The sequence below is a fragment of the Babylonia areolata genome, chromosome 23, assembly GCF_041734735.1.
Source record: "Babylonia areolata isolate BAREFJ2019XMU chromosome 23, ASM4173473v1, whole genome shotgun sequence".
NCBI lineage: Eukaryota > Metazoa > Mollusca > Gastropoda > Neogastropoda > Buccinidae > Babylonia > Babylonia areolata.
In genome coordinates this window covers 480,001-497,500 of record NC_134898.1, presented here as the reverse complement: position 1 = coordinate 497,500, position 17,500 = coordinate 480,001, and the positions used below count along the sequence as shown (strand labels likewise).

At 46.1% G+C, this 17,500-nt stretch overlaps 1 protein-coding gene across 1 annotated transcript in view; it reads left to right on the top strand.

Moving 5' to 3' along the window:
* LOC143298092 (neuromedin U receptor homolog nmur-2-like) overlaps positions 1-17,500 on the top strand; it is a 371,228-nt gene that overhangs the window by 273,628 nt on the left and 80,100 nt on the right. Inside the window, 1 exon segment of the mRNA XM_076610778.1 lies at positions 4,087-4,336. Coding sequence (XP_076466893.1) covers positions 4,087-4,336 — 250 coding nt within the window.

Below are 17,500 nucleotides of genomic sequence, written 5' to 3'. Positions count from 1 at the left end.
CCATGTTGATGGCCAAATTAGATGCGACAGTAGTTACTGTTGTGAAGGAAGATTATCATAATGATGATAATGACAACAAAAAAATGACAATGGTGATGATGATGATGATGACGACGACGACATTGACAATGATGATGATGATAACGACGGCAGCATTGTCTATAATGATAATAATAATGTTGATGGTGACGATGACAAATCTGGCAATGATGATTTGACAGCGATATCAAACTGATCCAGGAATCTGACCCTGTTCAAGGTAATGCTAACTACAGCTTGGGGAGGGGTGGTGGGGGGGGGGGGGCATTGATTGTTTTCTTCCAGAAAAAAGAACATTACAAAAACAGAAGGCTCGCCAGTCAAATAATGACTGCGACTAGATCCAATGGAAACAAAATTTATTTCCAAAGTGACTTCCACCTGGCTTTGTTCCCATTGACTGCACTGTTGGTCTCTGCCTGTGTGTGTGATACTGTGGTTCCCCTCTTTTGATCTGGACAATTTTGTATGTGTGTGTGTGCGTCGTTTTTTCAGGACACCTAAGGTCGGAACAGTTTTATCCATTTTATTTCCTTTTTGGAACAATTCGATAATTAATATTCGTCATATCAGTGTTTTGATTTACAAACTGACATAAATGAATTCTACGCACCTTACCTTCGTTATCGCATCAGCGACCATCTTCGTCCTGTCAACGATACTCTCCGTTTTTCACGTGCCCTGCCCTCTCTTACCGTCCGACCTCTGCTCTCGCACTGCTACTGTCACCATGGTGAACGTCAATTACATCAGAGCGTTGCTGTCAAATATATCAGGGCAAAAACAATTCCGACGACACGATGACACGACACAGCGCATCATCAGCCTGGGCATCGGCAGAGCAAAGACAAAGAGAGGAACCAGAGCGGGCAGACTTCGCCGTTTGTGGGGCTCTGTCCCCAGCATTGATCGCCCTGTCTCCGATGTCAGCCCTGCTGTTGCTGTGACTGTCACTGACAACCTCAACATTTATGTTCAAGATGACTCCTTTACTTCCCGTGACACTGTCCTCTCTGACACTGTTCCAAACTGTGGTGTATCCCCCGTGATTGACTCTGGTTTGCTTTCCACCCCTCCCACACCTGTCTCAACTCCCGGAACTTTCTGTGCCTTCCCACTGTCCTCCACTGCTCAGTCACCATCGTCTCCTTCCGTTTCCTGTCTGACTCTCCCGCTTCACCATTAAATTCCTCTCGGCCTGCCTCTGATCTCTTTCATGCACTCCGGTTGGGATTCACTGCGAAATAAAATGGAAAAAACAATTAGGGAAGAGAATGTTGCCTACAAAGTCACAACCTTCAGCCTAACGATGGAAGTTGAACCTGTGACACATGCCCTCCAGCGGCTATCATCTATCCATATGCCTGGAAACCAACATGCAATGATTCTAACGCACTCAGTGAACCTCATACACAAAATTGAAAGTGGAATTGGAAGCCCAGAGTGGTATGAGGAAATGCTCCCTAATGTCTGTCATCATTCTTGTGCTGATGACACTCAACTCCAGAAGAGTGATGCCCCTGAAAAATTGTCCTCGCTCTTGCAAGAAACATCCGACTGCTTCCTGGTCATTCAAAACTGGATGACTCTAAATGAGTTACAATTGAACGCGGACAAAACTGAAGCAATAAACATAGGAACTAAACAAAAACTCTCTTCCATCGTAACTGACACAATCAAACTTGGCAGTACATCCATCCCACTTTCCAGCTCAGTCAGGAACCTCGGCGTTGTCCTTGACAACACACTGTCCATGAAAAGGTTTATCAGTCAGACATGTCAGTCCTGCTACTGTCAACGTGCGGCGCATCAGTTCCATTCTGTTCACCGATTCAACATCTAGACTTGTCGTTTCTCTCATTCTCTCTCGCCTTGACCACCGTAATTATCTATTGTCTGGTTTGCCTGCTTCATCCATTCAGTCCCTTCAGCGCGTACAAAACTCTGCTGCCCGACTCGTCCTCAGAAAGAAAAGATCTGAGCACATCACTCCTCTTTTGCAACATCTCCACTGACTCCCGGGGTCGTATTCATGGGGCGGGTGTAAACGGAAAAGTCCGGACTACGTGCTGTCCGAGACAATCCATCGAAAGTTGGTATTCATGGCGGAAGACTTTGACGAAGTCCGACTCCACACGCAGACTAAAACAGCTGAAATTTACTCCAGCGATTTCGCTAGACTACACCCTGTACGCCCAGACTTTGTTAGACAAATGGGGCGTTTATTTTTGTTAAGCACTTTAGTCAACTAGAATGCACCTTCTAGAGGTGTATGATGATGATGATGATGATTTATGATGATAATGAAATTGACAATAATAATAATAATAATAATAACAACAACAATACTACTACTACTACTACTACTACTACTACTACTACTACTACTAATAATAATAATAATAATAATAACAACAACAACATAATCAACAACAACAACAACAATGATAATAATAATGATAATAGTAATAATAATAATGATAATAATAATAATAATAGTTTATTTCTATTGTGTCTTTCATTAAAGTACACAAAAAGAAACATGATACATACAAATTATAATATCACACACACACACACACACACACACACACACACACACACTGGTGCATCAAAACATAACCACACAATCACACGTGTCAGTGATGCTCTCGGACACAACAAACCAATGAACTCCAGGCTGAACAAACCAAGTGTAAACTTCACTCCGTGCAGTAGCTGACAAGCAAGCGCATATGGCAACTTGTTCGGGAAAATCCCTTTCTAAGTAAGAACGAAGGCGTTGTCAAGAACAAATTGTGAGAAGTCCTGTCGTTCGTTGTCAGACCTCCACGCCCGCGCCATGAATACCGACTTTGCAGCAGCAAAAGTTTGGACGTTCGAAGTCCAGCGGCCCTGGTCTCACACATAATAAAGTACAAGATAAGCACTCTATGTTATAAATGTATTCACAGATCTGCCCCTTCCTATATCTGTGGCTGCCTTCACTTCTGCATTCCATCTCGCTCTCTACGATCGGCTTCGGATCCACTCTGTTTTCGCACACCCAGATTCAAACACTCCGCTGTTGGCCGCCGTTCTTTCTCTGTCTCTGGACCTTGTAATTGGAATTAACGTCCTCTTTCGCTTCGTCAGGTCTCCGCACTCAGCTCTTTTAAGTCTGGCCTTAAAACCCACCTCTTTCCATGATAGCATCCCTCCCCTGCCTCTTTCTTGTCTTCAGTTTCTCCAGGTTTAGAGCTATGCATGCGTGTGAATGAATGACGCGAAAGCGCTTTGATTTGTCTCTGCACAAAATTCAACGCAATATAAATGTCATTATTATTATTATTATTATTATTACATTTGTGGTAATATAATTAACTTCATGTATATCATCTATGAATTTGAACAGCTGAAAATCTTTTCCTCGATCATTTACAAAAAGAATAAACTGAAGTTCCATGTTTCAATGGAAACGTTTTTATGGCAATCAGCTTCTGTCTGAAACAGTTCAGTTATGAGCCCCATTGCTTTGTTATAATCTAACGGGTTGAATAGTTTGTGGTTTTATTTTGTTCATACTCATTCTTTATGCAGGGAATGAGGGAAAGCAGTGTGTGTGGGGTGGGGAAAGGGTGCTGGTGGATTTTCTCCTCATTCATAATTGTGGACAGACGTGAAACGAAAGAACAAACGAACTGCCTGACCTCCACAGATGCAACACGAGCTCCAGCGCCACATTCCTCGAACGTTTGGGTTTTTTTTTGACAAACTTTGATAACGACGACGATGATAATGATGATGGTGCTGGTGATGATGACGACGACGACGACGATGACGGTATTGATGGTTGTGGTGGTGGTGGTGATGATGATGATGATGATGATGGTGGTGGTGGTGGTGGTGGTGATAATGTTGGTGATCATGGTGACGACGACGATGATGATGGTGGCGATGATGATGATGGCGATAATGGTGATGATGATGACAATGATGACGATGATGACGGCGATGATGACGACGACGATGACGATGATGATAATGATGCTGATGACGCCACACCAGGACCTGGAGGCCGCCTTGCTGTGCACCATCCCCCAGGAGTGGCGTGCGGACACGCTGTACCTCTTCCAGTTCTCCTCCTTCGCCTTCTTCCTCGTGCCCATGCTGGTGATCAGCGTCATGTACGTGCTCATCGGCCTGTCGCTGTCCGCAGCCCAGAAGGACACGGACCACAAGAAGAACAAGCGGGCTGTCCAGGCAGCCACCAAGGCCCGCAAGGCCATCTAGACTGGGTGATTCGTTCATGTGCTGTGTGTGGTTGTGTGTGTGTGTGTGTGTTGGTGTGTGGTGTTTATGTGTGTGTGTGTGTGTGTGTGTGTGTGTGTGTGTGTGTGTGTGTGTGTGTGTGTGTGTGTGTGTGACAAAAGAAGACAAGACGTGTTTGTTTCAGGAAATATACATTATATGTATCAGTCTCTCGCAGTCGTATTCTTCTTCGTCCTTATCTTGTCTCTCTCTCTCTCTCTCTGTCTGTCTTTCTCTCTGATTTTTCTCATTCTCTCAATCACACACTGCCCCCCCCCCCCCTTCCCTTTCCGCGTCGTTCAGCGCTGGACACACCACACTGCTGTCGTTCAGCGCTGGACACACCACACTGCTGTCGTTCAGCTGCTGGACCTCCACTTTCCCGACTGTCTGCAACACTACCCCTTGCTTGGTCTGTCTCTTCGTCCGTCTGTATGTGCACCTGTGTGTCTAGGTCTCTGTCTCTCTCTATGAGTGTCTGCGTGTGTGTGTGTGTGTGTGTGTGTGTGTGTGTGTGTGTGTGTGTGCATGGGCAGGCAGTATCCTATCCTTTCCATAGCGATTTATGGAAGACCGGTATTTTTTGGGAGTGGGACAAACTGTGAGATGTTCACATCCATTGGTCTGAAGGCACTTCACGTGATGTGGAACAGATGTTCACATCCATTGGTCTGAAGGCACTTCACGTGATGTGGAACAGATGTTCACATCCATTGGTCTGAAGGCACTTCACGTGATGTGGAACTGATGTTCACATCCATTGGTCTGGAGGCACTTCACGTGATGTGGAAGTGTTGTTCACATCCATTGGTCTGAAGGCACTTCACGTGATGTGGAAGTGTTGTTCACATCCATTGGTCTGAAGGCACTTCACGTGATGTGGAAGTGTTGTTCACATCCATTGGTCTGAAGGCACTTCACGTGATGTGGAAGTGTTGTTCACATCCATTGGTCTGAAGGCACTTCACGTGCTGTGGAAGTGTTGTTCACATCCATTGGTCTGAAGGCACTTCACGTGCTGTGGAAGTGTTGTTCACATCCATTGGTCTGAAGGCACTTCACGTGATGTGGAAGTGTTGTTCACATCCATTGGTCTGAAGGCACTTCACGTGATGTGGAAGTGTTGTTCACATCCATTGGTCTGAAGGCACTTCACGTGCTGTGGAAGTGTTGTTCACATCCATTGGTCTGAAGGCACTTCACGTGATGTGGAAGTGTTGTTCACATCCATTGGTCTGAAGGCACTTAATGTGGTGTGGAACAGATGTTCACATCCATTGGTCTGAAGGCACTTCACGTGATGTGGAAGTGTTGTTCACATCCATTGGTCTGAAGGCACTTCGCGTGGTGTGGAAGTGATGTTCACATCCATTGGTCTGAAGGCACTTCACGTGATGTGGAACAGATGTTCACATCCATTGGTCTGAAGGCACTTCACGTGATGTGGAACAGATGTTCACATCCATTGGTCTGAAGGCACTTCACGTGGTGTGGAACAGATGTTCACATCCATTGGTCTGAAGGCACTTCATGTGGTGTGGAACAGATGTTCACATCCATTGGTCTGAAGGCACTTCATGTGGTGTGGAACAGATGTTCACATCCATTGGTCTGAAGGCACTTCACGTGGTGTGGAACAGATGTTCACATCCATTGGTCTGAAGGCACTTCACGTGGTGTGGAACTGATGTTCACATCCATTGGTCTGAAGGCACTTCACGTGGTGTGGAACAGATGTTCACATCCATTGGTCTGAAGGCACTTCACGTGGTGTGGAACAGATGTTCACATCCATTGGTCTGAAGGCACTTCACGTGATGTGGAAGTGTTGTTCACATCCATTGGTCTGAAGGCACTTCACGTGGTGTGGAACAGATGTTCACATCCATTGGTCTGAAGGCACTTCACGTGATGTGGAACAGATGTTCACATCCATTGGTCTGAAGGCACTTCACGTGGTGTGGAACAGATGTTCACATCCATTGGTCTGAAGGCACTTCACGTGATGTGGAAGTGTTGTTCACATCCATTGGTCTGAAGGCACTTCACGTGATGTGGAAGTGTTGTTCACATCCATTGGTCTGAAGGCACTTCACGTGCTGTGGAAGTGTTGTTCACATCCATTGGTCTGAAGGCACTTCACGTGATGTGGAAGTGTTGTTCACATCCATTGGTCTGAAGGCACTTCACGTGATGTGGAAGTGTTGTTCACATCCATTGGTCTGAAGGCACTTCACGTGGTGTGGAACAGATGTTCACATCCATTGGTCTGAAGGCACTTCACGTGGTGTGGAACAGATGTTCACATCCATTGGTCTGAAGGCACTTCATGTGGTGTGGAACTGATGTTCACATCCATTGGTCTGAAGGCACTTCACGTGATGTGGCACTCACACACATTGTAAGTATCGAGTTTCACGGCCCGCGGAAGTGGTGCGAGGTGTGATCTCTTCAGTCCGCAATGCTACGGGTCCTAACGTGCCCCCCCCCCCCCCCCAATCCCCCCGCCCCCTGCAGGAATAGCGTCTGAAGTCTTCAGGCTTTGCCTGCAGCACCTGTGGTTGTTTAGCGTTCTCTGCTAAAAAGTATAAGCACTTTGTTTTGTAGTTTGCCTTTTGTTTTTCTCCTATTCTTCGTCATTCCCTTTTTGAAATAATATATATATATATATATATGTATATATATATATATATATATATATATATATATATATATTTGTTTTTCTTTGTACAAGTGCACTTGTTTAAATTGTGCACATTTGATTTTAAAGAATTTCATTGTTTCTTTCCTTTTTTTCTTTTCTTTAAAAAAAAAAATTATTATTTAGTCAATTAAAATATTTTAAATATTACTTTAATTATATGATATACACTTTATTGGGGGGGGGGGCGGAGGTTGTAGGGGGTGGGGGGTTATGGGGGGTGGAAGTGTGGGGGGGTGGGCGTTAGTGGGTTTATCTGGAAGTGATACATTGAGCGGAAGAGATGCTATTTCTAGCGCAAGGCCCAGTTCAGCTGTGCTGAAGAGATTAGTGGTGAGGCTGGCTATCTCAAGTGTTGCACGTGTGGTGATGATGACTGTGGGAGAGATGGACAGCATTAATGACGTTTTCATGACCGTGTGTTGGCTTTTGATGTGCTGCCAGCCTTTTTACCGGTTGAAGATAGATTTCGTTATATATATATATATGTGTGTGTGTGTGTGTGTGTGTGTGTGTGTTTGTGTGTGCGTGTGTGTGCATGTGTGTATGTATATATGTATGTATACATACACACGCATGCGCACACACACACACACATAACTCTCTCTCTCTCTCTCTCTCTCTCTCTCTCTCTCTCTCTCCATAAATAACAACAAAAAAGTTAAGGAAGTGGGCAAAGAGTGTAGCGCGTTTCAAATTTATGTTAGAAACTTGCAATCTTCTTTTGAAAGTAATTCCTTCAACTAGTGTATTTCTTGGATAGAAAAAACGAAATCGCTTAGAAACGCCAGCAGTTTGTCAAACAAACAGAAAATGAAACAACACTATCTCATTGACAACAAAAACACGGAATGCATTAATCGAATTGGGTCTTTTTTCTCCATTTATCCAAATATATATGCATGTATGCATTTCACGTTTCGTTCCTTTGTTCATCTGCAATCAGCAATGATGTCTTTGTTCATGTACTTCAACCACATCTGAAGCCAAATTATGTAGACCAAAGGTAGGATTTTCATTGTATAAAGAGAGGCAACTCGACGTTTGAGAAATTAGAATTTTATAGGCTTTCTTGTAAGCAAGAGAAAAGAAGAAGAAGAAAAAAAAAATATATATATATATAGTTCACACTCTCTTGGTGTCCCGGGCTCCACTCCTTGTAGAAAGCACTGAGGTAAATACCAAGACCGGTAAAATATTTTTAAAATATCAACAACAGTAGGTTCTGCATGTCTTTAAAATGTGTTGTTGTTTTTCAAAGAGCAGCAATTTTTCGCTGTAAAAACAGCTTCTTCAGGCAAGGTCCCTGTGTGTGTGTGTGTGTGTGTGTGTGTGTGTGTGTGTGTGTGTGTGACGTTCCAAAACACGTGCTCCACATGAAAAAAATAAAGATAATGTAATAAGGGTGGGAGAAAGAAAACCCGTCATGCTTTATTCGTGGAAAGTAGTGGGAACAGAAGGAGATTACGAAGAAAGAATTAAAGAAAGAAATACACTGTCCATCTATTTATAGATCCAGAACACTTGTCTCTCGTTGAATGTATCTGACGGTTAACTGGCCCCACGTCAGACTAACGTCCACGTTCAACAGAACAGCTGTGTGTATCATTGTGTCATGTGCAATGCAGTCAGAATGTGAAATCATTGTCTGGTCTTTTAGCATCCTCCCCTCTCCCTCCCTCTCTCCATCCCAGTAGTTCACTGCTCTCCCCCCCCCACCCCCCCACATCGACTTCATCTGGATTGTTGATGGTCTTCTGCTGCTTGTGTGTGTGTGTGTGTGTGTGTGTGTGTGTGTTTGGTATGAAAATTGTGTGAAACACAGTAACAAACAAAATGAATGAACTGCAGGAAAGGAAACAAGAAGGCTTTGGCATGGAAGGGGGAGGAGAAAAGAGTTATTTTAGTCCATCAGAAGGAGGTCAATGTGTACTGGACAGTGAAACTGTCGTGAGTGACAGGGGAAGGGGGAGGGGCAGTACATGTGGCGAGTGACAGGGGAAGGGGGAGGGGCAGTGCATGTGGCGGCAGTACATGTGGCGAGTGACAGGGGAAGGGGGAGGGGCAGTACATGTGGCGAGTGACAGGGGAAGGGGGAGGGGCAGTACATGTGGCGAGTGACAGGGGAAGGGGGAGGGGCAGTGCATGTGGCGAGTGACAGGGGGAGGGGGAGGGGCAGTACATGTGGCGAGTGACAGGGGAAGGGGGAGGGGCAGTGCATGTGGCGAGTGACAGGGGAAGGGGGAGGGGCAGTACATGTGGCGAGTGACAGGGGAAGGGGGAGGGGCAGTACATGTGGCGAGTGACAGGGAAAGGGGGAGGGGCAGTGCATGTGGCGAGTGACAGGGGAAGGGGGAGGGGCAGTGCATGTGGCGAGTGACAGGGGAAGGGGGAGGGGCAGTACATGTGGCGAGTGACAGGGGAAGGGGGAGGGGCAGTGCATGTGGCGAGTGACAGGGGAAGGGGGAGGGGCAGTGCATGTGGCGAGTGACAGGGGGAGGGGGAGGGGCAGTGCATGTGGCGAGTGACAGGGGAAGGGGGAGGGGCAGTGCATGTGGCGAGTGACAGGGGAAGGGGGAGGGGCAGTACATGTGGCGAGTGACAGGGGAAGGGGGAGGGGCAGTACATGTGGCGAGTGACAGGGGAAGGGGAGGGGCAGTACACGTGGCGAGTGACAGGGGAAGGGGGAGGGGCAGTGTATGTGGCGAGTGACAGGGGAAGGGGGAGGGGCAGTACATGTGGCGAGTGACAGGGGAAGGGGAGGGGCAGTGCATGTGGCGAGTGACAGGGGAAGGGGGAGGGGCAGTACATGTGGCGAGTGACAGGGGAAGGGGGAGGGGCAGTACATGTGGCGAGTGACAGGGGAAGGGGGAGGGGCAGTACATGTGGCGAGTGACAGGGAAAGGGGGAGGGGCAGTGCATGTGGCGAGTGACAGGGGAAGGGGGAGGGGCAGTGCATGTGGCGAGTGACAGGGGAAGGGGGAGGGGCAGTACATGTGGCGAGTGACAGGGGAAGGGGGAGGGGCAGTGCATGTGGCGAGTGACAGGGGAAGGGGGAGGGGCAGTGCATGTGGCGAGTGACAGGGGAAGGGGGAGGGGCAGTGCATGTGGCGAGTGACAGGGGGAGGGGGAGGGGCAGTGCATGTGGCGAGTGACAGGGGAAGGGGGAGGGGCAGTGCATGTGGCGAGTGACAGGGGAAGGGGGAGGGGCAGTGCATGTGGCGAGTGACAGGGGAAGGGGGAGGGGCAGTGCATGTGGCGAGTGACAGGGGAAGGGGGAGGGGCAGTGCATGTGGCGAGTGACAGACAGTCGGATTGACAGGGTGGTTGGTGGTGAATGTGCCAATGAACCCCTGGCTGTTGAAACAGAGGAAAGGTTTGTTTGATTGATCTTTTCCACACATCCACCATACATGGAGCAAGACACACACAGACAGCAGTAACAAGGCATGCCAGACACCCCCCCCCCACCCCCCAACACTTCCCTCGAGTTGAAGTAAGTTCCCCTGCAGTTTGTAGACTAAGAGGCTCCTATTCATTTATCATTTACATTCTAATGGGACTCCCAGAGTGAGTTTTTGTGGAAAACAATGCTTTTTTTTCATGAAAAGTGCAGACTTCACCAATGTACATTTTATACCACCCTCACATTTTACGTCAAGAAAAAAAATGTCTTTTATTACCTCCTGCTGTGAAGAAAGCATTTTGGAACTGAGAGTTTTGAAACATTGTGCTGTCCTTACTCTATACCTCAACAGTTGTGTGTCCAAATTTTATGATATTGTGTTTTGTCGTTATCTTTTATTTATTTATTTTAAAACCTATACAAACTGTAACTAATGTTGAAATCATCGGTATGGTTGACGGCACGTTAATCAAAATTCTTCCCTCCTCCTGCAGACTCATTTCAAACAACTGCAGTCGTTTCGTGAACGAGTGTGGTTGAGGATGGCTGGCAGACGATACTTGTGAACCTTTCACACTGTGCTCAGCACGTGGCCGTCATGTGTGGAGTCTCTTGCCCAAACCGTTAGCATCTGCAGGAGGTCCCTGTTCTAACGTGTTAGTGATACTTCACAGAACCTCCCTGTGGCCTCTCAAGTCACACGCTTTGCATTGATTCGGCATCAGCCTGTGGATGTACGGTGTGTGACATCCCGCACACCACCAAAAGGTCTCCATGTCAGGGCAGCGTTTTCCATCTGGGAATCGGTTATCTCTGCGAGCCCCGTGTCAAGGACTCCATTCCCAGCGCTTGTTTCAGCACGCCAGAAAACCTGAACGAATGAATATTTGAGCTTGAGTTCAATTATTTGAACTGTGCGTGTGTGTGTGTGTGTGTGTGTGTGTGTGTGTGTGTGTGTGTGTGTGTTACACTAACATGTGTAAGGAATGCATATGTCTCTTCCTCTGTATCTCTCTCTGTGTCACTGTCTTATCTTTACCCCTGAATGTCTGTCTGTCTCTGTCTCTCAGTCTTTGTCTCTGTCTCTCAGTCTTTGTCTCTGTCTATCTACCTGTCTCTTTCTCTCAGTCTTTGTCCGTCTGTCCCCATATCTCTCTCTGTCTGGACTGAGGCCTGTGTGAATAAATCATCATCCGTTCATTGATTCATTTCTTCTCTCTTTCTCTCTCGCTTCACACAGACGTAGAAATAGACAGACAGACAGACAGACAGACAGACACACACACACACACACACACACACACACACACACACTTACACACGCACGCGCAAGCGTGCTCGTCCGCACACATGCATACCACACAGATGGACTTAACTGGCAAACAAGTACACGTGCTCGAGAGAGAGAAAGAGAGGGGGGAGGAGGGGAACGAAACGAAACGAACTTTTTATTTCACGAGGGTAGTGGAGCAAGCATAGCAGAACAAACCAACCAAACCAGAACAAACCACCCAAACCAAACCAGAACAACCCAACCAAACCAGAACCCAGCCAAACCAAACCAGAACAACCCAACCAAATCAGAACAACCCAACCAAACCAAACCATTCCAGAACAACCCAACCAAACCAGAACAAGCCACCCAAACCAGAACAAACCACCCAAAGCAAACCAATCAAACCAGAACAAACCACCCAAACCAAACCAGAACAACCCAACCAAACCAGAACAAACCAACCAAACCAGAACAAGCCACCCAAACCAGAACAAACCACCCAAAGCAAACCAATCAAACCAGAACAAACCACCCAAACCAAACCAGAACAACCCAACCAAACAAGAACAAACCAGCCAAACCACCTAAACCAAACCAAACCAGAACAAACCACCCAAAGCAAACTAGAACAAACAAACCAACCAAATCAAACCAAACCACCCAAACCAAACCAACCAAACCAGAACAAACCAAACCAAACTAGTAAACCAAGCCAAACTAATAAACCAAACCAAACCAAACTAGTAAACCAAGCCAAACTAATAAACCAAACGAAACCAAACTAGTAAACCAAGCCAAACCAAACTAGTAAACCAAACCAAACCAAACTAGTAAACCAAGCCAAACCAAACTAGTAAACCAAACCAAACCAAACTAGTAAACCAAGCCAAACTAATAAACCAAACCAAACCAAACTAGTAAACCAAGCCAAACTAATAAACCAAACGAAACCAAACCAAACTACAAACAAACCAAACTAATAAACAAAACAAAACAAAACAAAGCAAACTAGTACAAACATACCAAACCAAACTACAACCCAACCCAACCAAACCAACCCCAAACCCTTCAGCAGGTTGACCGCCTGGTGTCACCGTGTCCAGTGGACCAAACCAGACACTTTTTGTGGCAACAGAGGTCGGCCCAGTGTGACTGGTTGACAGCAAGATGTGGCGAGGGCTTCATGGTTTGTTTGGGGATGTTTTTTACCAGACGTCAAATCCGTCCTGTAATTGAATTTCACCAGGGAGTTGCAGGCAGGGAACGGAATACCCCGAGCTGCTTGATTTCAGGACACTGATCTTCCTAATGCTGACATGTGCATCAGGATGAAAAGGCTTGACCCAATGTCGCCATGTTGTGAAGCCGAGCAGTGTGTCGTTTTGGTGTTGTGCGAAACCTGCAGGGAGTTCTGGCAGTCTGAATGTGAATGTAGATTGTATTCTGTGGCAGCTCCCAACTGTCTCTGTCTGTCTGTCTGTCTGTCTGTCTGTCTGTCTGTTTGTCTCTCTCTCAACTGCAAGAACAGAGTACACTATTTTTGTAGAATAAACGTGTGTGTGTATCAGCCCAGTATTACTGTACTTGTTGAGGGCGCTTGTTATGATGTCCAGAAATGTGTTTGTTCTCTGTGGGTGTGGAATTGAGCTGACTGCCGGGGCCATTTGGTGAAACGATTGTGGATAGACTTCTACAGACCTTTTATGTTGTCTGATTAACTCCATCAATACGAACAAGTCTCTGTCTGTCTGTCTGTATGTCTGTCTCTTTCTGTCTCTGTCTCTCTGTCTGTCTGTCTTCTCATATTTTGCACTGGGATAACCTCACCACATGCACACGCAGGGCAGTAATCTGGACCTGCAGCTAAAAGATTCGGCAACAAATTGCTTTACGAGCACTGAAGACAATAGAAATGTCACCACAAAAACATCCAGCCAGTCGTTATCAGCGCGGCAGATTAAAACAAGTCGTGTGTGAAATCGACCTTTCCTGTCAATCAGATGACAAAGAGAAGAAGAGAGACAATGGAAAGTGACAACCAATGAGAAGACAGATGAGACAATCACTTTCAGTTGCAAGACGTCAAGGCGTGCAGAATTATCCACATACGCTGCACCGTATGTGCTCGAAAAACTTAAAAGTGGACTCCTGGCTTACCCATTAACCTACTTCTGAGAAGAGATTTGTTCCGTAAAACTAGAGAAATAGTCACTCTGAGGGCTCCAGGGTTTGTTTCTTAGATTCTTGTAAATCCGTTGAGAAAATCAAGCGGCTGATTTTATGCATGAATGATGGGTTCGTTTTCAGTTGATCGGAATCACGCCTCGATACGTATGAAACCCCAAACAGACTAGATTCTTATTTGATACAAAATGCGGCGAATTGTATGCTTGAGACAACCCGTTTCAAAACGTCACCTAGAGCCATACTTTCCTGTACGATGCTCACATGGATCTGTATCTGAATTAGATACACTCAAAAACGGAATAGCTGTAGACTCTGTAGTGAAGACGCTTTGAGTTGAGAGTGACTTTTCAGAGCGCCTTATTCAGACACATGTTCCCCAACCATAGCGGTTGACTGAAGTCAGGTCGGCAGTCGTGAACTTGCCATTCTGACAGGCGATCTCTCTCTGTGGCTTCTGTTTTGACCACAAACGGCTCTCTCTCTCTCTCTCTCTCTCTCTCTCTCTCTCCCTCTCTCACGCACACAGATTCAGGAGATGAACTCAGCACGTAATTTTCGTTAATTTCGATAATGAGCAGAGGCTATTGCATTGTTGCTTGAAGGATAGAGAGAACATGAATTCAGCAAGTGAATTTTGTTTGTTCAATATGGGTAGGACCATTGCGTGGTGGTCATCACACACACACACACACACACACACACACACACACACGAACGCACACACACACACACACACACACACACACACACACACACACACACGAACGCACACACACACACACACACACACACACATTGCTGATGAACTGACAGTAAGATCTTGACATTGATTTTCCTAAAAGAGCTAAAGCCATTTCGTCACAAGAAACAGTTGCAACTTACGTTTCAAATTTGTTGAGAGAATCTGATGTTAACATGAAAGAGTTAGCTGCAAAACCACATAATTCTCCTATTCCTTTTTGGGAAATGTTCAAAGCAGATTTTGATATCACTTATTCTGAAACAAAAAAGGAGGAAAACATCAATATCACGACAACTACTGCCAGAATTCATATAGCAGAAAAATAGAATTATCTCCATATATTTACAGATTGATCTGTTCTTGATGACAAAAATGCTGGTGCGGCTTTCTATATTCCTGCCTTTAAAGTCGACAAATATTACTTTATTGGAAAACATCTTTTCATATTCACAGCTGAGCTAATTGCTATTATACAAGCTCTGAACTACTTAGTGAGCTATCAAATAGTTTTCTCGAAAATAGCATTATTTATTGATTCCAAATCAGTACTTTATGCTCTAGAATGTTTTAGCCTTGAAACAAGACCTGACTTAGTTTTTGAGGCAAATCATTTGGTATATTGTTTAAGGATTAAAGGGACTGAGGTCAGTTTTTGTTGGGTGCCTTCTCATGTAGGCATTCACGGCAATGAAGCTGCTGATAAAGCAGCTAAAAGAGGAGCACAAGATTCAGAAAAATCGACAAAAATACATGTCCGTCTTTCCGTAAAAGAGGCATACACTTTGTTAGAAAAATCAGCATGGGGTCGATTTCATGACCGATGGAAGGAAAAGTTTTTAAAACATAATGGAACATTATTCCTGGAGAATATTATTAAAGAAAAGATACCGAATCCATCAGCTTGCTATACAAGATTAATAACCTCTACTTTCTTCCGTATAAAACTTGATGCGCTGAAGATAAAGTGTAGTAAAAATGTTACATGCATCTGTGGTAAGCAGTTCAGCTTGCATCATTGTTTGTTTCACTGTCAGCAGTTACGTACCTTCTTGCCCAAGTATTTCAAAGAGAATAATTATTCTGCAGATGTTTTTTGTAAAGTTATTTCTGACGAGCTTCTTATAGTCGAACTTTCACAGGTATTAGTTCGTTGCCCTATTTCTACATTCCTTTAATGTACTTCAGAATTGTGTTAATGGTTTCTGATTATTATCATTATTATTATTGAATTGTTACTGTTAAATGTAATTGCATGTTAGTTATGCATTTTTTGGTAGCTTTCAAGTTTTCTACCTTTTCTGTTTTCCTCTTCCCTGCCCCCCTCCCCCCCCCCTGTCCCCCATCTCCCCCCTCACACCACCAACATAGGGAGTCACAAGGAATATAGACCTGGGGGGGGGGGGGGGGGGGCATAGATCCAGAGGAACAATGTCCTCGGGAAATATAGAACTGGGGGAACATAGACCCAGAGGAACAATGTCCTCGGGGAATATAGAACTGGGGGGACATAGACCCAGAGGAACAATGTCCTCGGGGAATATAGAACTGGGGGCACATAGACCCAGAGGAACAATGTCCTCGGGGAATATAGAACTGGGAGGACATAGACCAAGAGGAACAATGTCCTCGGGGAATATAGAACTGGGGGGGTAGGGGGGACACAGACCCAGAGGAACAATGTCCTCGGGGAATATAGAACTGGGTGGGTATGGGGGGCACATAGACCCAGAGGAACAATGTCCTCGGAGAATATAGAACTGGGAGGACATAGACCCAGAGGAACAATGTCCTCGGGGAATATAGAACTGGAGGACATAGACCCAGAGGAACAATGTCCTCGGGGAATATAGACCTGGGAGGACATAGACCCAGAGGAACAATGTCCTCGGGGAATATAGAACTGGGGGGACACAGACCCAGAGGAACAATGTCCTCGGGGAATATAGAACTGGGGGGACATAGACCCAGACGAACAATGTCTTCGGGGAATATAGAACTGGGGGCACATAGACCCAGAGGAACAATGTCCTCGGGGAATATAGAACTGGGGGAGTAGGGGGGACATAGACCCAGAGGAACAATGTCCTCGGGGAATATAGAACTGGGGGGACACAGACCCAGAGGAACAATGTCCTCGGGGAATATAGAACTGGGGGGGTATGGGGGGGACATAGACCCAGAGGAACAATGTCCTCGGGGAATATAGAACTGGGTGGGTATGGGGGGACATAGACCCAGAGGAACAATGTCCTCGGGGAATATAGAACTGGGGGGGGGGGGGGACATAGACCCAGAGGAACAATGTCCTCGGGGAATATAGAACTGGGGGGGTAGGGGAGACATAGACCCAGAGGAACAATGTCCTCGGAGAATATAGAACTGGGAGGACATAGACCCAGAGGAACAATGTCCTCGGGGAATATAGAACTGGAGGACATAGACCCAGAGGAACAATGTCCTCGGGGAATATAGAACTGGAGGACATAGACCCAGAGGAACAATGTCCTCGGGGAATATAGAACTGGGGGGACACAGACCCAGAGGAACAATGTCCTCGGGGAATATAGAACTGGGGGGACATAGACCCAGACGAACAATGTCTTCAGGGAATATAGAACTGGGGGCACATAGACCCAGAGGAACAATGTCCTCGGGGAATATAGAACTGGGGAGGTAGGGGGGACATAGACCCAGAGGAACAATGTCCTCGGGGAATATAGAACTGGGGGGACATAGACCCAGAGGAACAATGTCCTCGGGGAATATAGAACTGGGGGGACATAGACCCAGAGGAACAATGTCCTCGGGGAATATAGAACTGGGGGGACATAGACCCAGAGGAACAATGTCCTCGGGGAA